The sequence below is a fragment of the Mixophyes fleayi genome, chromosome 3, assembly GCF_038048845.1.
Source record: "Mixophyes fleayi isolate aMixFle1 chromosome 3, aMixFle1.hap1, whole genome shotgun sequence".
NCBI classification, from domain to species: Eukaryota; Metazoa; Chordata; class Amphibia; order Anura; family Limnodynastidae; genus Mixophyes; species Mixophyes fleayi.
Genome location: NC_134404.1, coordinates 153,919,821 through 153,945,651, shown reverse-complemented (window position 1 = coordinate 153,945,651; position 25,831 = coordinate 153,919,821). Strand labels below are relative to the sequence as shown.

The 25,831-nt window shown below is 39.6% G+C and overlaps 2 protein-coding genes across 2 annotated transcripts in view; one reads left to right on the top strand and one right to left on the bottom strand.

Annotated features, from left to right (window-relative positions):
* The window catches only part of B3GAT2 (beta-1,3-glucuronyltransferase 2), a 146,318-nt gene that overhangs the window by 30,249 nt on the left and 90,238 nt on the right, over positions 1 to 25,831 (top strand). The window lies entirely within an intron of this gene.
* LOC142142518 (uncharacterized) lies at positions 196 to 15,186 on the bottom strand. The gene is made up of 2 exons (XM_075200405.1): positions 14,989 to 15,186; positions 196 to 1,509 (listed from the first exon to the last, which is right to left on the bottom strand). The coding sequence occupies exons 1-2, from the start codon at positions 15,184 to 15,186 to the stop codon at positions 196 to 198; spliced, it is 1,512 nt and encodes a 503-aa protein (XP_075056506.1).

The following is a 25,831-nucleotide window of genomic DNA, read 5'->3' as shown; positions in this document are numbered from 1 at the left end:
CGCATTAGGTACAATAATACATTCTCTTTCCTTGTCACCTCCTGGTGCCTGGGAAAAAACATAGTTACTCTCAGCAGGTTCTGGTAGTGTAACATGGGCGGCATTAAAATCATTACACACTTCAGGTATAATATGGCATTTCCGTTCCCTGTCACACCCTGCTGCCTGGGAACAAACGTTGGTATTCTCAGCTGATTATAACACAGTGACATTAGCATCATTACCTACATCAGATATAATAAGACATTCCCTGTCCCTGTCACATCCTGGTTTACACATTTCAGGTGCAATTGAACAGACCTTTTCCTTGTCACCTCCTGCTACCTGGGAACAAACTTTGGTACTTTCAGTTGATTCTGACACAGTAACAGGGGTGGCAATGAGATTGTCATTACAGACATATTGAGACAACATTCTTCCTAAATCTGTCCCCAGTAACACATGTATAGGCATATTATCCGAGACCCCGACATCCCTTATACCTCTTCCAGCACCCCAATCAAGGTAAACTTTGGCTACAGGTACAGTAAGGTTAATTCCACCCACCCCTTTCACAGAAATACATTTTCCTGGAATGAAGTCCTCTAATCCTACCAGTTCTGAATGTACTAACGTAACATCCGCACCAGTGTCTCTTAACCCCACAGTTACCTTGCCACCCACAGTGACTGTTTGTAGGTTGTCCGTTCGGCCCCCTTCTGGTCCCGCAACACACAGGACAGCTGGTGAAGATTGCAGGGAAGGTACCCCCCCAGCGGAGGATGAACTGGTCTTCTTCTCTGGACAGGTGGTACTAATGTGCCCCACCTGGTTGCACACAAAACACCTGCGGGTGTCTCCCACAGCAGGCTTGGCCCCAACCCTCCCAAAAGATGAAGAAACAGTGGGTGATAGTGTTGAGGGGGGTGGCGTTGATCCTCCTGGCCGGCCCCCTTTCCAGGCCGACTGCCCTGGCACAAAAGTTCCTCTTTTAGCTGCAGGTGCCCGGGTGACAATGTACTTGTCAGCCAGTCTAGCTGCTTCCGCAGATGATGTAGGGTCCCGATCCACTACCCATTCCTTCACATCAGCTGGGCACAAAGTCAGAAACTGCTCCTGGATCATCAAATCTTGCAGAGCATCAAAGGTGGTGATCTGTAGCCCTCCAACCCACTGTTTGAATGAAGCACACAGCTGGGCCACAAGTCCTGAATATGTGTCAGAGGCACTGCGTTTTAAATCTCTGAATTTCTGCCTATGCGCCTCTGGGGTGATGTTAAAACGTTGCAACAGGGCACTTTTGATTGCCTCATAATTTCCGTCCATCTCAGGTGGAAGATCTGCAAAGTCTTCTAATGCTTTACCTCGCAAACCAGGGGTTAAATATTGTGCCCACTGATCTTCGGCCAGTTCATACTGTCGGCATGTCTTTTCAAAACCTCGCAAAAAAGTATCCAAATCCCCATCTTTTTCCAATACAGGGAAATTCTCAGGATGGGGTCTGCTAATACCAGCATCTCTGGCTTCTGGCTGGCGTTTGAGCTTGGCAAGCTCCAGCTGATATCTTCTTTCTGCCTCTCGCTCGGCAGATTCTCTTTCTGCCTGTCGCTCTGCTTGGCGCTCTGCTGCCTCCATAGCAGCACGCCTCTCTGCTGCCTCCATAGCAGCGTGTCTCTCTGCTGCCTCCATAGCAGCACGCCTCTCTGCTGCCTCCATAGCAGCGTGTCTCTCTGCTGCCTCCATAGCAGCACGCCTCTCTGCTGCCTCCATAGCAGCACGCCTCTCTGCTGCCTCCATAGCAGCGTGTCTCTCTGCTGCCTCCATAGCAGCGTGTCTCTCTCTCTCCTGACGGTCAGCAGCTTCCTTCTCCTGGAACTGCTGTATGAGTTGCATTTTAGTTGTAATGTCCGCCCCAACATTAAAATAATAGTATATAAACCTATTCCCTTCCTGCAAACAGCAATACCTATTTCCCACAATCATTACTGCCATTAAATAACTCATAGTCACATTTAATAAATAGACCTCATTCTCCCTAAACTCACCCCCATATTCAATATCCCCTAAACCACCCCATCTTAAATTAATAGTCCCCACTATTAAATTGCCCCACCATCACCCTACAAACAAAATAGCGCCCATTATATTGCAACAAACCCCCTGTGCCATCACACACACAATACTGTGCCCCTTCATCACAACTACACTGTGCCCCCTTATGCTCACACTGCGCCCTCAATGCTGCTTTCCCCCCTTCTTTTTCACTCTGTACCTCTCCCCTTTTTTTTTTAATCAGTGCTTCTCTCACCCTTTTTTTTTAATTGGTGCTTCTCTCCTGTTTTTTTTAATTAGTGCTTCTCTCCCCCTTTTTTTTTAATTAGTGCTTCTCTCTACTTTTTTTTTTTTAATTAGTGCTTCTCTCCCCCTTTTTTTTTTTAATTAGTGCTTCTCTCTACTTTTTTTTTTAATTAGTGCTTCTCTCCCCCTTTTTTTTTTTAATTAGTGCTTCTATCCCCCTTTTTTTTTTAATTAGTGCTTCTCTCTACTTTTTTTTTTTTAATTAGTGCTTCTCTCCCCCTTTTTATTTTTTAATTAGTGCTTCTCTCCCCCTTTTTTTTTTAATTAGTGCTTCTCTCTACTTTTTTTTTTTAATTAGTGCTTCTCTCCCCCTTTTTTTTTTAATTAGTGCTTCTCTCCCCTTTTTTTTTAATTAGTGCTTCTCTCCCCCTTTTTTTTTTTTAATTAGTGCTTCTCTTCCCCTTTTTTTTTTAATTAGTGCTTCTCTCTACTTTTTTTTTTTTAATTAGTGCTTCTCTCCCCCTTTTTTTTTTAATTAGTGCTTCTCTCTACTTTTTTTTTTAATTAGTGCTTCTCTCCCCTTTTTTTTTTTTTAATTAGTGCTTCTCTCCCCTTTTTTTTTTTTTTAATTAGTTTTTCACTCCCCTTTTTTTTTTAATTAGTGTTTCTCTCCCCCTTTTTTTTTATTAGTGTTTCTCTCCCCCTTTTTTTTTAATTAGTGTTTCTCTCCCCTTTTTTTTTTTTTTTTTACTATCTACGTCTCTCCCCTGTTTTTTTACTTCCTCTTCTTTATAGCACTGTCCCTTTCCATTTCCCTCCCCTTGCCTCTCCGCTTCTTTACTTACCTTCTTTCTTTTCTTCTCTTCTCTTCTGTCTTCTCTTCTTTCTTCTGGTCTTGTCCGGTGCTCCTCACTGACTGATGGGCGTGACTTGATGATGTCACGCCCGACAGCTCCCCCTACCAACAACGGACAAACCCCCCCACCCCCCTGCGGAAAAAAATAAGATAAAAAAAAATCACCAAATAGAACAAATTAAAAAAAAATTACAATTAAAAATCAGCACGCGAGGGCCCGGCCCGGGCCCCCTGGCAAGCCTGAGCCTGGGTAAAATGTACCCACCCACCCCTCTCGGCGGCCCTGCTTATGACTCAGTTCCATATATTTATACAAAACATGTAGGTCTGTAGAAAGTTTTATCAAGGAGATAATAAAAAAAAAATATGGCATCCAATTAGTGACAACTACATCTATTATTACTATTATTATTATTATTATTATTATTATTATTATTACATTTATATTGTTTGAGAAATTGTAGTTAAATCACTATGCTGTACATAACAGAAGATCATTATATTGATCAATCAGGTAACCTTAAAAAACAAAATGAAAAGCAAGAACATTCTTATAATAATATTATTCAATAACTATACTTAAGACTGCTGTGTGCCTTTTTACTAGATATTAATGTAAGAAAAGATTATCTTTTAATTGTGTCAATCTAAAATAATGAATACTTAGAGACCTACAGAAATAAAATAGGCTGAAAGGCTCAGCAGCACAAATCTGTGCAAAGACTTAAGTTGCATATAATTCAGTGAGGGTAAATCAATATAAAGATCCTTTCACATTGTTTGACAATACACATGGACAAATTATTCACACTCCAAAGGAGGCATTTTAAATGGCCTCCTTATAACCCTACACTTTCCAATACCAAGTGCCAAAAAGCTAATTACAAGTGTTTTGTTACTTGTGTAATTCCTGAGTTAGGAGACAGATAACCTCATAGGGGATCATGTACTGGAACCATGATATTAAAGGAATTAGACTCAGGGTTGATGAAGCTTAAAAAGAAGTGTTTGGTCAGCAACAGTTTTATGCAGTTTGTCATTTTCACTATAAAGTCAATATTTTCTCTTTTTCTTTTAGGCCAGTAATCCTCATTCATCAATGTGGCAGTCTAGGGTTGCATGTGTTTGAGAAGTGCATATGCTGCATGGTTCACCAATGTCCCACTGGGGTTCTAACAACAGATAAATTATGGAGGCATGATGGGACATAAAATTATTCTTCAATAGGTAAAAAAAATCCCATATGATGTTATTGCAACTTCTAAACCAGAGCAGATAATACTTAGGATTAAATAATATTTAATGTAAAACCCACTCCCAGTACCAGTATTGTCAACTTTAAAATGAAAAAAAATTAACTTCAAAACTAACAAAACCAGAAAAGCCCAAAACAATATACAGAGTTTCAGTATTTTGGATACATATGAGGGTTGTTTACTAACAGACTGCACATATCCACTAACCAAGAGCAACCAATAGGCAAATAGCTTTCACCAACCTGCTAAGATTTTCACAATTAAAGCCAATGTCTGATTGGTTGCCGTTGATGTTTTCACTTTGTTAGCAAATAATCTGCAAACTAAATTATCTGTGCTGTCTCCAGACCATCAGCGGTGGGGTGGTGACCGAGAAGACTTCTGTGACCTATTTCATGGATTTATACAGAAGAAATTATATCATCATAGAAACTCCACAGGACCAATTACTATATATACAGTGTACAGGGCTGTAGTTACCTATTCTCCCAGAATATCAGTGACACTCCCAGATTAGGATGTGACCCGGACTCCAGAAGAGTAGGCAATTTTCCCAGAAGGGCCCTTACCTGCTTGAGAGCCTGAAAAAGAAATGTTTTCCTGTTCTCTAACTATTGTGTGTTTTCAAGAATGTGTTGTGTGTCCGGTTTCATTCCAAAGTTCTATAAATAAAATTGGCTCCTTGGTTTATTTTTGTTGAAAAGGAAAGAAAGAACATAATAAAGTCAGTTCATCAAGCAGGAGTCATATATTGCAGAGAAGTAATGTAAAAATACATTAATAGGTAAATTAGGGCAGCAATTAATTATGTATAAGTTGAAAAATAAATTAGAGGATGAATTATTTATTAATTTGAGATAAAAATTAAGTTATTAATAACATTCTAGAGTTGGGTGAAAGTGAAATCAATCAATCCAGTGTAAAAAGACTGATAATATTTCTTAAGTACTTTCAGTGGTGGAAGTGGGGGAGTATACAGTGGTATGTCATACCGCCACTTCTTACTGCTGTCATTGTAAAACTATCAAATTCAATTCACTTACATTGTTCTAGTCTTATGCACATTTACAAGCTGTAAGTCTGTGTAAGTTCCTATGCAGACGCATCTTACACTTACTACTGTGTATACTTACAGAGAAGGGGCGTTTCAGCGTAGGACAAGCACTGTAGAGGTATATCCATATAATGGCTACCTATATAGAGACTACCACAAATACATCTGCCTGAAGGTGTATCTTTTGCAGGTGCTCCAGCCCTGGTGATCATCAGCATGGACCTTGCAAGTAAAAGAAATATATGAAAAAAAAAATTTGCCCCATATAAAAGTGCTACCTGCACTAACATTTATAGCCTAGGCTGGTAACGGCAATTTCAGGAGTAAAAAAACCCTCCAAAAAAGCCACTGCCAGTGCTAAGTTATGTGGGCCTGACTCCCCCACAAGGAAAATATCCAGTGCTGAAAACACTAGGGATCTTTCAACAACCCCTGGAGTGGTGGGTGTGAGGCAAGAAATAGTTAAAATATCTAAAAAAAAAATTCTGGTGCACTATTAGTTCCAGCAAGCCCTGGCAGGCATAAACAGTTCGGGTATGCTGGTGCTTGTACAAGTGCCAGCATAAATATGGCTGCCAGCTCATTCTGGCACTTGTAGAACTACTGGCATTATGGGAAGCCAAAACAGGATTTCTTCGAATCCATGACACAGGCCCAGGGACGAAGAGTCTAGGGTTGGTTGGCATTATGTCAAGGGGACCCCATCCTGCTGTTTTCCCTGTTTTAGTGTCAATACCCAACGTAGCCTGTCAAGGCCTAGTGCTAGTAACATTTTTTCAGGGGAGGCCCCATGCTGCCTATCCCCCTGAAATTGCTGCACCAAGCCTTAGCTATGAACATTAGGGCAGGTAGCTTTTTTGGCGCATGTGCATGTTTTTTTTTTGTATTTATTTATTTTACTAAATTAAAACACTACTCATCATCATCATCAATTTCAAGATGATTCCTAGTGTCTCTACTGCTCGATGATATACTTTAAGATACGTGCAGCTCAGCACAGCCCTGTAATTGCGGAGGTCTTTGGCTGCATTTTAAGTCAGCATTTTTTGCGCAAAATGCATCAAAATGTACATGAGCCCCTACATGTTTATATAAACAATATACAGTACTCCATGCTAATAATACACAGAGGATTGCAAATGCGGTATTAAATAATGATCCATTTCATGTTTATTTGTACTGTTTGTACAAAGATATTTATATTGTAATTTTAATATAATTATATTACACAAGACATGATTATATCTAATATCTAATAATCAAGGCCTGATGTCATCACTCCAGTGTTCATTAGGAAAACTTGTGTTCTATAAGGAATAATGCACCCAATACTATAACATATTACAGATATTATCTTCTAATATTCATATAATTTACAATACATTGTGCTTTTTACCATATATACTGTAATTTGAGAATGGAAAAAAGAAATTATATGTAGAAGCAAAAATAGGATGTTTTTAATGCAGCTTGAATTCTACAGTATAGCTTTGTGTAACTGTTAATATGTTTCATCACAGTTTGGTGAGGTTGACAGAAATTGACATTAATGTATCCAATTGTATGGGTCCACTATTTCCTAAATATCAAATTCAGTGGGGGAAGAAGAACACTTTATTGAGGTTAAAGATGCTTCCAAGTTTGATTGTTGTGGAAGAACATGTTGGGGGTTGTACAAAATGTGCATTAACTACCAAAATGTAATGAAGTAACTGGTAAGTCAGCCAAATATGCAGCATATTTATTTATTATCATCATCTATAACGCAACAATCATATTACGCAGAGCAGTATACAGCATCTGTAGTCACTCACATCAGTCCCTGCCCCATTGGAGCTTAACATCTAAATTCCCTAACACATACACAGACTGGGCTCTCTATCTTGTGACAATTATTCTACCAGTAAGCTTTTATCCTACGGGAGGAAACTGGAGCAGCCAGAGGAAACCCACCAACCACAGGAAGAACATACAAACTCCACACTGATAGGGCCTTCTGGCAAATTTACGGAACTGGGGTACCTCTTTGGTAAGTTAGCTCTCTATTTAAAAACACATATGTATGGCCCAAATATATGGGACTCTCACTGTTTAGAGTTAGGACCACCCTATTAGCAAAAGCGCTGTGGAGTGACGGGTGGCTTTTGCATTTTTATCTACAGTAGAAATGGCAGCTCCTTTGCTGGCTTTAGCAGTGTGTTTGTTAGGATAACCCCACCCTTTCAAGCACCTGCTATGAGCCTATAAATTGATTGAGCAACTTCCACTTCTGTATTTTAAATTTATGAAACTTACATTTTTTAGGAAGGAAGAATGGATAGAAATGCAAAGCCCAGTTTTTCACTTCTTTTCCCCCTAAAAATTGTGGGTTGCAATGTCACATTAAAGATGGAAAAAGGTCTGACCTGATTTATCTTGATATCATGCTTTACATCAAAAACATCTGCAATTTAAATAGTTATTTCTACGTTTCGGTCCCCACAAGGTCTTTATAATTCCTTGGGTGGACGTGGAAGTGATTTATATATAAAACAACCTGAAAAGACTTCATGCCCTTCTTCATGAGATTTTAGTGTATTTGATTGTATATGTCCTCCTGTGAGTTGTAATAAATAATTGCATTCTCTGTCTGGCTTAGTTGTATGTTTTATAACAATACTATATTTATCGATTTCCAAATCTGTACAAGAGTTTGGCCCAGGAGCCATGCGGAAGTGTTTATTTTTGATGCCCTAGTAAATGGAAAACTACTGAATACAATTGTCTCCAATGCACTGAGCATAGCTGTGTCTATCCAAGTACAACAGAAAAAGCAAAAAAAAACCTTGGCATTAGTAATATAAAGGCCTTGCTGAAAAACACAGCGTAAAATTTAAAAGTTAAAACAATGTATTTAGTAAAACTTTCAGGTATAAATCAGTAAACTGTCATGGGCAGGAGAAAAATAACCTTTAAATGAGATTTGCTAGGTAGCAATGATCATGGAAGCACCTTCAATGTAGATAATCAATTATCCTTTTATATCCAGTAAGGTAAAAATATTTTAACAAATAGCATTGATTTTAATTTCCCTGTATTTTGTATGCTTACATAATTAAAAACTGTATTATAGCCTGATAAAGGCTGACAATGTAGAGGCCCAGGGGTTAACAATGACGCATGAAGCTCATTCTGATTAAAATAGCCTTGGGCTAAAAGTCTCCTGATGATTTTTAAGGTTATAAGCCAGCTAATCCCTTATGAATTCTATTACTCTCTATTTCCCTGTTCTCATACTGGCCTAGATGAAGGGTTAGGTCAAACATTTTCTGAATGTAGCTCGATATCACCAACACCAAAACAACTTTTCTGTAGACTATTTCACCTAGGTGTTATCTATTTCACAATTGCCCCATTTATCAGTGATAGAATATGGAAAGTTTTAGATTTCATGGAAGAAAATACTATCATGACCTAGATTTATCTTAATAATCACTTAAGCAACCACAAAATAGGTGTAAAATATAATATGTGAATATTTTTAATTCACAATTGATTAAATTAGATATTATAAATATATTATAACCAAGAAAATTGTGATTTTAGGAAAGTGTAATAAGAAATAACATTTATATATCATGTAATTGTCCTATTATTATAATATCATCTAGCTAGAAGTTCCTACAGAACAATAAAATGTATTCACTATGTCACAGCATGAGGGTTATTTGCTCACATTCAGAGGAGGAGGGCAAGACTCAAACCAGCAGCCTATCTGAAACATTTTAAAGGGAAAAAGATACAGGTGGGCCAGTGACCCAGCCCAAGGTAGCCCATTATGCAGAGCTGGATTAAGGCTTTGGGGGGCCCGGGGCACTTAAGACAGGGGGGGCCCCTAAAATCTAAAATTAAGATCATAGTGTCTTCATTGGGTATAAGGCTGTAAGCATTGACACATCCTGCATTACGACACCTATAGCCCGCAGTACGACATTTACAGCTCTCCCAGAGGGCTCGTCTAGCTTGTCTGCACAAGAAAAGTCATTACTTCCACAAACTAAAATACTTCACATTAAAACAATCATCAAAACCCCCACATTAAAATGGGCATTGACACCACACATTAAAAATACAACTATACCGCACACTAAAACTAGCAATGATACAGCACACTAAAATTAACATAAAAAAATAAACATTGATAACATAACACCAATTTTGACATTATATATATATATATATGTATATATATATATACTACAATTTTATTCAGTATTTATTCAAAATTGCACCCTCCTACAGACATAAAAACCTGCATTGTTTTGTACACCATTGAACGGTCACCAAAAATTAGGATTGTCCCACTAGAATCACAACATTTCACAGACTCTGCTGCTCTCTCCTACCTGTTCTTCTCACTTTCACCACCTGTGCTGCAGGTTTCTTTAGTTGCGGCTTGTCTGGATCCTGGAATGTTGGAGGACCTATTTGGGAAAACAAAGGGTACATTTAGAAAATTACAGCCAGCCCCAGCGTTAAATCAATACCACCCACGATTAATAATTAGGCCTTCCTCCAGACCCAACATTAAAATATTAGTATTCATATTTAATAAATAAAATCTATTTCCCTCCATACAAACAGGTCCAGCAATAAATGAATAGTATTTGCATTTCAGAAATATACCTATTTCCCGAACCTGTCACTGCCATTAAATAATTCATAGGCACATTTAATAGAGACCTCATTCTCCCCAAACCACCCCATCTTAAATTAATAGTCCCCACTATTGTGCCTCTCTCCTGAACCTTTTCCTTATACTGTGCCTCTCTCCCCATTTTTCCTCAATCTGTGCCTTTCCCCCCTTTTTTCTCATGCTGTGCCTCTCTCCCCCCCCTTATTCCTTATTGTGCCTCTCTCCCCTTATTCCTTACTGTGCCTCTCTCCCCTTATTCCTTACTGTGCCTCTCTCCCCTTTTTCCTTACTGTGCCTCTCTCCCCTTATTCCTTACTGTGCCTCTCTCCTTATTCCTTACTGTGCCTCTCTCCCCTTTTTCCTTACTGTGCCTCTCTCTCCTTATTCCTTACTGTGCCTCTCTCTCCTTATTCCTTACTGTGCCTCTCTCCTTATTCCTTACTGTGCCTCTCTCCTTATTCCTTACTGTGCCTCTCTCCCCTTTTTCCTTAATGTGCCTCTCTCCCCTTTTTCCTTAATGTGCCTCTCTCCTTATTCCTTACTGTGCCTCTCTCCTTTTTCCTTACTGTGCCTCTCTCCCCTTTTTCCTTACTGTGCCTCTCTCCTTTTTCCTTACTGTGCCTCTCTCCTTATTCCTTACTGTGCCTCTCTCCCCTTTTTCCTTACTGTGCCTCTCTCCTTATTCCTTACTGTGCCTCTCTCCCCTTATTCCTTACTGTGCCTCTCTCCTTATTCCTTACTGTGCCTCTCTCCTTATTCCTTACTGTGCCTCTCCCCCCCTTATTCCTTACTGTGCCTCTCTCCTTATTCCTTACTGTGCCTCTCTCCCCTTATTCCTTACTGTGCCTCTCTCCTTATTCCTTACTGTGCCTCTCTCCCCTTATTCCTTACTGTGCCTCTCCCCCCTTATTCCTTACTGTGCCTTTCTCATCTCCTTTTTCCTCATAGTTTGCCTTTCTGCTTAATTCCCTTTTTTCACTTACCTTTCTATTAGCTTTTCTTTTCTTCTCCTCTCTTCAGTCTTCTGTCTTCTTGCTTCCTCTCCGCGCTGCTCCTCACTGAATGACAGGCTTGACTTGATGACGTCACGCCTGTCATTCAGTGTTAACAGTGCAGAGAGGAAGGAGGGACGCCGGCGCGGTCGCGATCAGGTGAGTAAATCTCTATTTTTTATTTTTTTTTGCTCCCCTGCTCCCCCCACCAACGAAGAGGAGCAGCCCAGAACCTGCCCGCAGGTTAGGACATACGGGCGACGGGGGGAGCCGCGGAGAGAGGGGGGCCCAGAGCGGTACAGCAGCAGAGTTCATGCAGCAGCAGGGGGCCCTTGGAGAGAGGGGGGCCCGGGGCACGTGCCCCCTGTGCCCCCCCCTTAATCCGGCTATGCCACTATGGGATTGGCCCAGGGGGCAGATGGCTCCCTGCCCCCCCCCCTCCCCTAGCCCAGGCTGTCCCTTCTCACCAAACAACAATTAGCTTGTATCTGCCTTCTGCAAGATAGAAAATAAAAACAAATTTCTGTGTGGTTGCTATGATTTCACTTCAGATTTGCACCTGTAAGGACTATATGTAAATTACCCTCTCTACGCTGAAAATTCTAAACAAAATGACCTCCTCTACATCAAACAGTGTGAAATAAACACTCACACTGTAAGATAGATGTCACAGTGGCAGTTGATTGCCTCGCCAGGTTATTAGGTCAATACAACTGGACTAGTTGATATATATTTAATATTTCTAGAATGTATGCTATTAATAAATATAGTGATCAATATATTGAAGTCTTTAGGTACTTTCATCAAGTGCATTACTTCTAACATAAAGGGATTGGTGGGACATAAGCCAGTTTCCCTAGCATACCATAGGCAAACCAAGGAGGGGGGGGGGGGTTCTTAGTGCCTGGAAACCCCCCTCCAAGCCTGGGGCACTGTATAATTAAGGTGGCTGGACCCTGTCCCCGCTTCACATGGCTCTGCTCGAAAAGCGGGAGCTGCATGCACCTAACAGTAGTGCACACAGCATTGTCCATGTATATTATGGGAATAGGAAGAATTGGGGAGCAGCCAAGCACTGTCTAATATTATAGCCCCGCCCCCATGCATGCTGGTCATACCCACTGGCAGAGGAGGGTTGGAAGCCCCCCTCTGCAAATCCTGCATTTGCAGGGCGAGTACACTAAAGGCATGTTCATGCAAATGGATATCTTTTGTGTCCGCAATAGGGTAGAAAAAGCAAAAAAAACCCTTGGCATTAGTAATATAAAGGCCTTGCTGAAAAACACAGCGTAAAATTTAAAAGTTAAAACAATGTATTTAGTAAAACTTTTAGGTATAAATCAGTAAACTGTCATGGGCAGGAGAAAAATAACCTTTAAATGAGATTTGCTAGGTAGCAATGATCATGGAAGCACCTTCAATGTAGATAATCAATTAGCCTTTTATATCCAGTAAGGTAAAAATATTTTAACAAATAGCATTGATTTTAATTTCCCTGTATTTTATATGCTTACATAATTAAAAACTGTATTATAGCCTGATAAAGGCTGACAATGTAGAGGCCCAGGGGTTAACAATGACGCATGAAGCTCATTCTGATTAAAATAGCCTTGGGCTAAAAGTCTCCTGATGATTTTTAAGGTTATAAGCCAGCTAATCCCTTATGAATTCTATTACTCTCTATTTCCCTGTTCTCATACTGGCCTAGATGAAGGGTTAGGTCAAACATTTTCTGAATGTAGCTCGATATCACCAACACCAAAACAACTTTTCTGTAGACTATTTCACCTAGGTGTTATCTATTTCACAATTGCCCCATTTATCAGTGATAGAATATGGAACGTTTTAGATTTCATGGAAGAAAATACTATCATGACCTAGATTTATCTTAATAATCACTTAAGCAACCACAAAATAGGTGTAAAATATGATTTGTGAATCTTTTTAATTCACAATTGATTAAATTAGATATTATAAATATATTATAACCAAGAAAATTGTGATTTTAGGAAAGTGTAATAAGAAATAACATTTATATTCATTTAATTGTCCTTTTATTATAATATCATCTAGTTAGAAGTTCCTACAGAACAATAAAATGTATTCACTATGTCACAGCATGAGGGTTATTTGCTCACATTCAGAGGAGGAGGGCAAGACTCAAACCAGCAGCCTATCAGAAACATTTTAAAGGGAAAAAAATGCAGGTGGGCCAGTGGCCCAGCCCAAGGTAGCCCACTATGGGATCGGCCCAGGGGGCATATGGCTCCCTGCCCACCCCCCCTCCCCCTAGCCCAGCCTGTCCCTGTCACTAAAGGCATGTTCATGCAAATGGATATCTTTTGTGTCCGCAATAGGGCAGGTGCAAGTACGCAGTGATGATGGTCATAAAACCAGTAGCATATGCTGCAGAGGCAAACTCATATTAAGATGGTTAGGGCACTAAATATGGGTGGAAATTAACTAATTTTACAAGTTCTTTTTAATAGTAAATTAGTCCCATTTTACCTCCCACTCTGAGTCAGCCCCAAAGTGTTTTATTAAAATTGCTGAGTATATACTCAGCTGCACATCAATTCCTACCTTTTAGGGGACATAGCTCATTTCCCTACAGAGTTGCTCAGACCTGCATGTCTAAAAGTCATAAACAAATACACTGTGCTCAATACAGACTCCTGAGATGGTGCTTTGTATCAGAGAGTCACACAATATTAAAGCTAGTATTGGACTGGGTGATAACTGGCACATCTGATAAAACTACAGTTGTTTTTGTAATCAAATCATTTTAATTGAATTTTAAACTAACAAATAATAAATATAGAAAACTTTACAAATATACAATCCATATTAAAATCTTGCATTTTAAGCATGAAATATTACAATGATAAGCAAGCAGGAGCACATATATCGTTCATGATTCATTGTGTCACCCACCAATACCGTCCATTGGTGAGATTTAGGACCTTCTGTTACAAGCCATGTACAGGCTATAATAACTTTTGTGACAGTAATTAAATAAAAATATATTGGTAGAGAAAATATTTTCTAGCAAGTAACCAAAAAGACATATTTTAGGACTTAAATGAGGGATATCATTCACTGTTTACCGATACAGGTTCATACATCTGTCCAGAAGGTATGTACCTTTCCAAATCCCATAACAGGAGCCAAAGGTTACAGCCTATCGAACCACATGTTGGACAATTAGAAATCTGCCTGCTACCAATTTTGACTATGGAAACTGGTGAATAATAGACTCTATATAATACATGATGTGGCAAAAACTATTAAAAAGTATAGTTTGTAATAACAAGTATGCTGATATAGAGCACTTTATTAATTCACCCTATAACCCATCAAAGATACGGAATACACATTTTCTATAAATAAAATCTATGACTGTGACATGCATTCTTCAAAGCAAGAACTATGTTAATATATTTATTCCTAGGTAAATATTTTATAATGAACTTCATGTGTAGATGTATCATCTGTACATTAACAATTCATGTCTTCTGCAGGTTTAAGATAAAGATTTTTATCAACTGCAAATTGTTAAACATCCAAATAACTTTATATATATAGCCTTGGTTCTTTAGTTGTAGTTTATCTAGCAGACCTTCATTTGTTTTAGGGATACTATTTATTATGTAAACTGGTAGTCTCATAATTCCATCTGAAGCAGTTATGTTAAATCTTCTTTGCAAGCATTGTATTACTGGTAACTTTTATCTCACTCCAAACAAGATGGATTGTAGCGATAGTAATTCAATGACCACTGGAGCAATCAAGCTTTATGATAAATGAAGACCTGCATAGGGATGAATGCATGTAAACGCCACGCTTGTTGGCTCTCTTGGCACTTCCTTGGCAATTACCTTCTGGGTAATTTTCCCTGGCTTGTTTAAATTTGTATCCAATAGTATGCCACTGGGAGAAGCAAATAAGACTACATAGCATCCAAGAACAGGAAGTTCTCCCTCTTTGCTTAATGAAATCCCTCCATACCTCCCTGTCACAATAAATCTGTTTCGGCTCTGTGCTCGTGGTTGTTTGTGTTTAACCTCATGCCTCATGATATCGCCTCATGCCTCAGTTTAACACCTTCCTAAAGTCCTAACATATATAAAACTTCAGCTAGAGAATGGAACCAGTGCAGGAACTCATCTCCCACTAGCGCTAGAATCAGGCTGTTTGGATACACAATCACTACATCCGCCTAAGCGCATCTCAACTCTAAATACAGATATAACCAATGCACAAGTAAATACTTGTATGGCAAAATGGAAACTTACACCAACTTTGTGTAGGCACAAATATGCCCAGAAAACAGGGACATGGTTAATTTGCATGGCAAGTCCATCCTGTGATACACTGGCATATGAACGCCTCTGTTCTTCTCCTCAAAGTGCAAGGGGCTGCAAGTATTAAATATCTGCAGCTGAAAATACTGCCACCAGCTGGGCACATGTGCAGTTCAAAATTACACAGCTTAAATACACTTGCATCCAATTGCTCCCAAAGTATTTGTGCAATGCATCTATGTACAGTCACCTCATATTCAGAGACACAACTATGCTTTTGTGAGGACCGTGCATCCTGGTTGGTTATTTGAAAATCACCCATGCGAATTGTTGCCACCAAAGTGTAGTTTATATAGCAGAATGCAGAACTAGCGTCACAAGAGTCATTGTACAGGTACAAGGCAGGAGAACGTCTTAGAAACACAGCGCATTCACGTGACAGAAGCACGTTCCTAGCCACCACAAAAACAAGAACTCACTTTATAGCCCAAAGGCACGGGTTATATATCCCTTATTATTCCCACGGTGATGGAGCTAATGGGGGGAGTGTTAGGGTGGTAGCTAGCTCGTCAGATAACAAAGTGTATGGTATGGAGTTTGTTTGCGATAATTGTTCTGTCTCATCCCTTAGTGACATTTAAGAACTAATCTGTCTAACATATAGCAAAAAGCCGAAAATATGCATGTAATATAATAGCATATGTTAGCAAATGCATATAAACACAAATTACAATAAACTAACAGCAGGATGAGGACAGTTTAGATTGCAGAAGGAGGCAATGGAACGCAAATGTCCTTGTATTTTATTCACTCGAGCCCAAACTCAGTGTGGTTTCCACAGCTTCTTATATATATATATTTGCTTCCATGCTTGTATTTGGAATGGCTATGCTTGGGTGAAATGGCTCAATTTTGTTGTAAATTTGTTGGGTAAGATTAATTCCCTAAAAGTCGTTTGGGAAAGAATCATGATCAATGGTTTTCTATATTTTTCCCAATTTTTCTTTATATAAAACATATCAAATAAATAAAAAAAATTCTAAAAGGCAACAAAAAACATTTCTGGTTTCAAACAAACATTATCAAATTAGCTTGGACAGGCTTCAAAATAGAAAGTATATTCCCAGGGAAACCAACTTCAAAACAGGTCCGGCCAACCTGGTTCTCCAGGTGTTGTGAAACTACAATCCCCAGTATGCTTTGCCAGTAGATTGCTCCAAAACATGAAAATGAGTCATGAAGGGACAAAAACCTTGTGGTCATTTAGTAATTATGTATTTTCTTTTTTTATGAGAGAAAGGAAAGTTATATATATCAGTACTGTGTGAGTTGATTGAATCTATCTGTAACATGCTGCCACATACGTGAACAGCTGGTGAAAGGGTGGATGCAGGGTGGTCATTTTATTTTTTAGCAGCTCCATTGGCTATATAGTGGGAAGTGTAATCATTGGTTGCAGTAACTAATGAGGAATGAGAGAGGAATGAGAGGAATATAGGTTTGGTTCAAACACAAGTCAGGAAACTTCTTAGTGATCACATGATGGCAGATGAAAGAGACTGAGTGTGTGAATTGCGATGAGAATGCATATGCTGAGAATAGGGGCCTTTCTACTCGGTACATCAATTCTCGTGTCACTGTGATTGTAATGGTAATTATTGAAACTTAGCAAACTGTAGATCAATAAAAGTTTGGATGAAAACACTAAGGAAAAATGAACAACTCCATGGGGTAGATTTACTAATGTCTAATTTTTGGGGGCAGTTTTGAACATCGTCAGTGATTTTGCCCTCCAAGCTGCAGGACTAACTACCCAGCAGTTGTGAATTAGGGGAAACTACCAATGAGGTTTTTTAAATAAATAGATAATTAAAGAAATGTTTAGAAAAAAACATGCATCCCCCAGTAATAGCCTAGCCTAGATACTCAGCATCAGGCCTGGTTCTCTAGGGGGGAAGGGGGACATTGGGATTTCACGTTCCTAGAGATACCTGGTCCAATGCTAAGTAAAACTGGGCCCCTCCTGATACCCAGGGCCTGACTAAGGGTTCTGGCCGCCCTAGGCTAATACGGCTGCAGCCCCCCCCCCCCCCCACCCGAATATATAGGTGTATAGGAACACTCCTGAATATGAATGTTCAGGTGTATTCTCCAGCATTCAAATTTAGACAGATTGTGCCATTGTCTCTTACCTGTTCTTGCTCTTCTCTCTTGCAACTTTGTTATCCTCTCGCTGGCTTCTGGAAAGTTGGCGTCCTGTTTTGAAAATGCAAAAATTGATTATAATGCAAAATGTTAACATACCCTGAATGATTAGGCCCTTTAGTTAAAACAAAACACTCCATTATGGCCAGCTTAAAGTACCCCATTGTACAGGCATATATAATAAATATCTGAATATTTGTGGTCAATCAAATACAAACCTCTACCAGCCCCATCTCACTAATATTTAGTATTTAAGTGATTGCTGAGACCACAGAGAGCATCCGTTTGACTACCACACAATCAGGAAATTATGTCCCCCAAAGCTGCTCTATTTTTTAAATACCCCCTGCAGCCATTTTCCTTAACCACCCCCCCCCCACACACACACACACACACAGCCATTTTCCTTATCCCCTGCTGCAGCCATTTTCTTTAACCCCCCTGCAGCCATTTTCCTTACCTCCCACCCTGCATCCACCCCCCCTGCAGCTATTTTCCTTACCTCCACTCTGTAGCTATCCCCCTCCCCGTCACATCAAAACTCCTCCAGTCACATACATCAGCCCCCCTCCTCTGCCCTACTTCACACATATCAACCTCTCTCCCTCCCTATAGATTTTCATGGCAGCCCCCCCCCTTCCACCCTATAGATTTGTATGACAGTACCCCCTCTCCCTCCCTATACATATGCATGACAGTCCCCCCTCTCCCTCCCTATAGATATGCAGGGCAGTTCCCACCCCCTCCCTATAGATATGCAGGGCAGTTCCCCCCCCCTCCCTATAGATATGCAGGGCAGTTTCCCCCCCCCTCCCTATAGATATGCAGGGCAGTCCCCCCCCCCTCCCTATAGATATGCAGGGCAGTTCCCCCCCTCCCTATAGATATGCTGGGCAGTTCCCACCCCCTCCCTATAGATATGCAGGGCAGTTCCCCCCCCCTCCCTATAGATATGCAGGGCAGTTCCCCCCCCTCCCTATAGATATGCAGGGCAGTTCCCCCCCCTCCCTATAGATATGCAGGGCAGTTTCCCCCCCCCACTTACTTACCTGTAGTTGAGTTGTGCTGGCCAGCGTCGCTCCTCAGATCAGCAGACAGGAAGTGAAGACTTCCTGCTTCCTTTCTGCTGCACAGCAACAGGCAGCCTAGCGATTGGCTGACCACTGCCCACCAATGCTTTTGATCGGCGACTGCCCCCCCCTGCGGCAACCCCCCTCCCCCCACCCCGAAAAAAAATGAATGGAAAAAAAATTAAAAATGAATGAAAAAAATAAATAAATATCCGCAGCGTCGCGCCCCCCGGGCCCAGCGCCCCAGGCTGCAGCCTGGTCAGCCTAGTGGTTGATCAGGCCCTGCTGATACCCCTGGCTGGTGGGTACCAGGGAATAGAAAATATTGGTAAAATGTCTCTGTAATAATATCAAAATTAAGCATAGGCCCATTTCAAAATAAATCTGTATTAGTGTCTCCATTATTGAATTAAGAAGGCAATAATGCCCCCATTTATTAAATAAATAAATAAAGAAATAAAGAAATAAAGAAATAAATAATGAATGAATGCCCTTGTACAATAAATTAATAACTGGTACCCCTCTAAAATCAATCAATCAATAAATATTACAACTTAGATACATAACTAAAATAATTTTTACCCACATTTTTCAGAAGTGGTATTAATAAATATTGTGATCGGATAGGTTTACTGTCACCTGGTCTGTTGGAGGGAAAAAAGGATGAAGGGATGTTCTTCTTGCATGGTTTATCTGGGTTTCTCTCTCACTGTCAATAACCGACAGTTACTGTTACTGACCTCTCCTACTGGTGTCACCTTGTCACCAGACACTCGCCGAATGCGAATGCCAACTGCGCAATAGTTGTAGGAGAACTTGCTGCCACCACTAGGCTCCTTCACGGCACCTAGATCCGCTTACTTATGGGTAACTAATATAGCTGCTACAGCACCTCTTTGCTGTGGGTTGGCTGGTACCTTCAGTCCGCCTACTATGGATCAGGGTTGCGTTGACACAGAGACCCTGGTTTCAACACAGGAAAGACGGGGAATGGATGAAAGTGTAACCTATTATCTATTGGTCACAGGATACAGCAGGCAGTAGCCGTCAGGCAGAATCTTCAAGGATCTTTTCACACTTGTTAAAGGTACTAGTGATCATCCAGAAGTACAGATGGAATAATGCTGTTGAAATACAAAATACAGCTATTATATACTGTTTCTGACACACATGTTGTTAGGGAGTAACCCAGCCCCCTGATCCTGGCTGGCACCACAAAGTCTGAGATATTACATCAGATCTTTAGCATCAGGAAAAACAAATTCCCTTCAACATATGCCTACTGCATCAGAAATCAATATATTTCCAACACAAAAATCAGTAAAATTGAAATGATATACATCAGTGTGCTACACCACTAATTCAAATAAATTAATAAATATACAATAAGTTATTTATAAGTAATTCAGCCACAAATACTCACTTGGAGTCTACTGTTCTTGATCTGACATAATCCATATGGATTAAAAAATAGCTCTCTCTATTTAAATCTGACTGTGCACTGTGCAGAACCAGAGTCTCAGGTTCCCTTCATACAAATTGAGAGGAAAGAAAAGGATGATCATATGGGGCACTCTTAAAATGAGTTTAGAGAGATATAAATGTGTATTGATTTCGTAATTAAAATCTTTTGATAAATCTTTGTTAATACATTAATAAAATTGTCCTAGTAGCGAAATATTAAAACTTGTAATGACATATCTTGTGATTTGTAACATAAACTGTTAAGAAGACAAGTAACCCTTGTCCTGCCGCAACCCTGCTCTGATTGACTGGTTTATTAATTATCAATAAATGTATTCAATTATATCACCAGCCCTTTTGTAGCTTGATTTCACCCTTGCTCTCAGCCTAAAGAAAATCTACTAATAGATAGCAGATTCAGTGTTACCATCAATAATTTCAATGTATCTATAGTGATTTTGCTACAGTATAGGGCATTTCCTCATACAGCCACAGGGAAAGTATTGGCCCTCACTAGATCCTCAAAGCTGTAAACTCCGTTACAGACACAAATTTATATTGATATTGATTATCCAATCTGTCTGTTCAGGCTGACCTCTGTAGCTGTGAGGTGCAAGGCTATCCGCATTTGGTGCCCCACTGACTTTTCTTTGTAACACTCTGCTACCTATCTATGGCGGAATACCCGCTCTAGGTATGATTATCTGGTTACTGTTAAGGGCATACTGCCTGCACTCCGTGCCCCACTATTTCCTCCTAGTAACACTCTTCTATCTATCTATAGCGGGATAAACCACTCTATGTTCTGATTGCCGAGCTGTATTATTGGTAGGGACTAACAAATTCAGAGCAGCGAGCGCGGCGTCCGCCGACGCGCGTTTCGCTATTAGCTTTCACTTAGGCAAGCCGAGAATAGGGCTAAGGAGCTTTTTAAAGTGGAGAGCCCTCCCCTCTAATGACAGCTTCCTTGGTTGCACCGTAGCAACCAAGGTTGTTGTTACTTGGCCGGATGTGATCATCCCTCGTTCTCAGTTTTACAGCTTCCTTGGCTGCACCATGGCAACCAAGGTTAATAGTACTCGGCCAGATATAATCATCCACCGTTGGATTCATTATTATCGAGATCTTAGCAGTATTAACTCACTACAATTGCTATGGCTTTCATCGGACATTAGAATGTAATATGTCTATATCAGGAAGCAAAAACAAGTATTTCATCTCAGGTATCAGGAATATTGGAACATATAAACACCATCTCTGATCCAGAGTGTTACTAGGAGGAAATAGTGGGGCACGGAGTGCAGGCAGTATGCCCTTAACTGTAACCAGATAATCATACCTAGAGCGGGTATTCCGCCATAGATAAGTAGCAGAGTGTTACAAAGAAAAGTCAGTGGGGCACCAAATGCGGATAGCCTTGCACCTCACAGCTACAGAGGTCAGCCTGAACAGACAGATTGGATAATCAATATCAATATAAATTTGTGTCTGTAACGGAGTTTACAGCTTTGAGGATCTAGTGAGGGCCAATACTTTCCCTGTGGCTGTATGAGGAAATGCCCTATACTGTAGCAAAATCACTATAGATACATTGAAATTATTGATGGTAACACTGAATCTGCTATCTATTAGTAGATTTTCTTTAGGCTGAGAGCAAGGGTGAAATCAAGCTACAAAAGGGCTGGTGATATAATTGAATACATTTATTGATAATTAATAAACCAGTCAATCAGAGCAGGGTTACTTGTCTTCTTAACAGTTTATGTTACAAATCACATGATATGTCATTACAAGTTTTAATATTTCGCTACTAGGACAATTTTATTAATGTATTAATAAAGATTTATCAAAAGATTTTAATTACGAAATCAATACACATTTATATCTCTCTAAACTCATTTTAAGAGTGCCCCATATGATCATCCTTTTCTTTCCTCTCAATTTGTATAAATGATGTATTTGTTGATCGGGTGCACCCTTCCTCTATTAGTAACTCTTATATAATTAAGAATGAGAGAAATACGTATTTTGAGGAGGTAATAAATGGGATGCTTGGTGCAGCCTTCTTTTTTCCTTTTGTCTCAGGTTCCCTTCCTCAAGCTACCCTTCCTGTTTGAGTTCGTTACTACTCCTGACGCTGTACACTTCAGACTTGATCTCGGCTTGGTATTTCACTTCCTCATTGGTACTGATTTGGCATCTTGCAGCCCCCTCATGTTCTAGACCTAGAGTAGTCCGCCTCCTCGACTTCCATTGACTTTGCACTCCGTTTCTTTGTGTTATGGATCACCATGCCATATGACAGTTCAGAGGGCCGCAACCTGTGGTTTACAAGTAACAAAGCCCAATCCTCCTTGCAGGAGTCCCTGGTGAAAACCCTGGGGCTCATTAGACTCCACACCTCTATTCTGCTAGAGTCAACTCTGTTGTCCCCACTGTCCTACATTGCAGAGCACTGTTGTACCTTGAGAATAATAATTATCTACCTCCAGAACAAGCCAGTGCCATATAATCAACAGTACTAGAAAGGATGTGACATTGAAAGAGTTGAATAGACATTTTCCATAAAGCGAAGTTACAGCCCTAGCTATTCTAACTACTAACATAACTATTTATGCATCCAAAATAGCTGTCATTCTTTCCGTGCTGCTAGATTCGGGGGCAATAGAGCTTGTTGACTTGATTAATGTGTTGACTGGTGTACCTATTCTCCCTGTTGAGGTCCTCACAACAATGTATCCTCCCTGTTTACATTTTGGAATTTAATACTCATGTGAAACCATAAATTGATATTTTCCTTTATTAAAAGGTTTATCACATCCTGTAAATATTATTTGAATTTCACACTGAAGATTCCCTTAAATATCTGAAAACAATACTAGACTGGTAATGCTTCTGAATTTGATGTGTCATTGTTAATGCTTACACTAGGATCAATGGACTGAAGGGACCCTTTAGGGCTAAACTACATAAACAATTTCAGTCTCATGACTGCTGACTCTTCATCACTTACAACAACAGCAATTGTCCATTTTACGACAACTTGTTATGGGGTGATTTACACAGATGATTTTTAATTGTTTTGTGACCTAACCACCCACTTTGGTCACACAATGCTGCAATTCAATCACTCCACATGAACTTCAAGCAAATTAATTGTGTCCATTGAATATGAGAGGATGACAGATTATGGCTCATTCATGCTATTTTTTTAGGCGATTCAAGGCACGAAATGTAACCTTGATCTGTGTAGTGTGATTGCAGAAAGATTAATCTCAGACAATTAGCTGCACAAAGTAGCAAAGTGTTTTGTAAGTGTTAAGCTCATGAAATGTAATCATAAATACCAAAAAATGTACCCATGTGGTTTAGGCTTTTATGAGGATTTCTGGAAGCAGATGGGATTTCAGCATTGTCCCCAAACATCAGTAACTGTATTTACAGTCAGTTAATAAGGATAAAAAGCTTGCTCCTCAGTAGGAAAATAAATCAGTTAAAATATGGCTTACTTCTGAAATTACAACATTATACATCACATTCACCACATCACTGGGTTTGAATACAGATACAAAAAAATATATTAATATAATAAATCCCAGAAAAATTTGCTCATTAGTATTTTTTTTAATATGAATCTGTCACTAAAATATACTTTTAAGGGTTGGCAGGCCTGCTTCAAGAACCATCTGATTACATCTTCAACATCATCTTGTGTTTCAGCCAGTTTTTCACTTCTAAGTTCTGGGTATTGAAATGAGAACATAAAGTCAGTTTATATCTCTGTTATGATTACTTCTCCTCTGCTTCTGGAATAGAGTGACACATGTCAGGCTTTGAACTGTCAGTCTGACAAAGAGTAATGATAACTATAGTCTGCTCATATCCAATTAGTATAGAAAATAAGTACTGGTAGACAGCATTAGGCTGCAATGCACATCTTTGATGTTCCCTGAGACAAGGGCTGGGATGTACTAAAGGACGGTTTGACAAAAGTGTTGGTTTCCATGCGGTGTGATGTGCTGTTTGTAAACCATGGGATTTATTAAAGGCAAAACCGCACACATCTGGTAGCATAAAACAAAAATTCAAGTTTGAAAGTCGCAAACCATAATGTCATTTGGAGACATTGGGGTAAATGTATGAAGCTCCGGGTTCTTCAACACCCGCGAGTTCGGCGTCTTCGGCACTTAAATTTAAAGCGGCGCTGCCTTGTAAAGGGAAAGGCAGCGCCGCTTTAAATTTAAGCGCCGAAGACGCCGAACTCGCGGGTGTTGAAGAACCCGGAGCTTCATACATTTACCCCCTTGTTTGAATACAGATCATTTAATTTATTAGGTAACAGATTGCCACTACAGGTACCAGGATGCACATACAAGCTGTAACGTTTAATGCATACTGGCACTTATGGAATCATGAGCGCCAGTATGCACAAGACTGCAAGTGCATATCAAGACTTGATTTAAATAAGCTTTTTTTTAAAAAAAAACAAATTAAATTAAATAAAAAATTCTATTGAACAAATAGACTGCTCTTGTGGAGCATGCGCCAAAGAATGAGTTGAATATGGGTGTACCTAGCTAGCACATAGTCAAGCAGTCAGTGAGTAGCTATTTTTCCTCATACCGTTCAGCCAATCAGAGATGGCCTCGGGCTGTTGCCCTGGGATAGAACGCAGCGCTCCTTTCTAGCTATGGTTGTATTCAATGCAGAAAGAAAACCCATTTCATATCCCAGGGCTATGAAAATGAACAATTCTGCCTGATAACATGCCTGAAAATCAATGAAGGAAAGCACAAATATCAAGCATAGCATTTAGTTACAGATAATTCCTTTAATTTTTTTATGTGCAAATTCCATCTGTTTGGGGTTTTTTACCTTCTGATACTTGGATTAATATATGATCCAGGCAATGAAATCATGAATCTGTTGACACTATGAATGGTTCACCATAATTTGAGTGTGATAACAACAATAAAAAGCTAATTTTAGCTTCTCAAGATCAACCTCACATTCCTGGGTCTAGTCTCCTGGGGGTATATTTACTAAACTGCGGGTTTGAAAGAGTGGAGATGTTGCCTATAGCTACCAATCAGATTCTAGCTGTACTTTTGTAGAATGCAATAAATAAATGACAGTTAGAATCTTATTGGTAGCTATAGGCAACATCTCCACTTTTTCAAACCTGCAATTTAGTAAATATGCCCCCTGGTGTCATTTCCCTGAACATTATATCCTGCTCCTTCCTTATATAGTCCTTTCCAGTGATTTCTATCCTCCTGTCAGTGCAAATAGGATTTCTCATGGGACTAATCATTCCAAAGACAAGTCAAGTGCAAAAACTGGGATATTCCAAGTACAATGGATTGAAACTGAAAGCTTTAGTGCACTTACTTTAGCATTCATTAAATCAATAGTATTATTGACTTGGTATTAGTATTTTATTGTGCTGTAAGTGATGGCTTGTTTTTATACCAATGCAAATGACCTAGATATTACGCAATATATTCCTGTTACCTACTGTATGTGCATTATTATATTTGCTGTGAACATGTAATCTAAACAGTGAAACCCCACATTTCATTATACTAAGAAATTGGGTACATATTTGTAGAGAGTTACGTAAATTGGGGCATGCACGTGGACTCAGCCATACTATGTGACACCCATCTATTATTGAT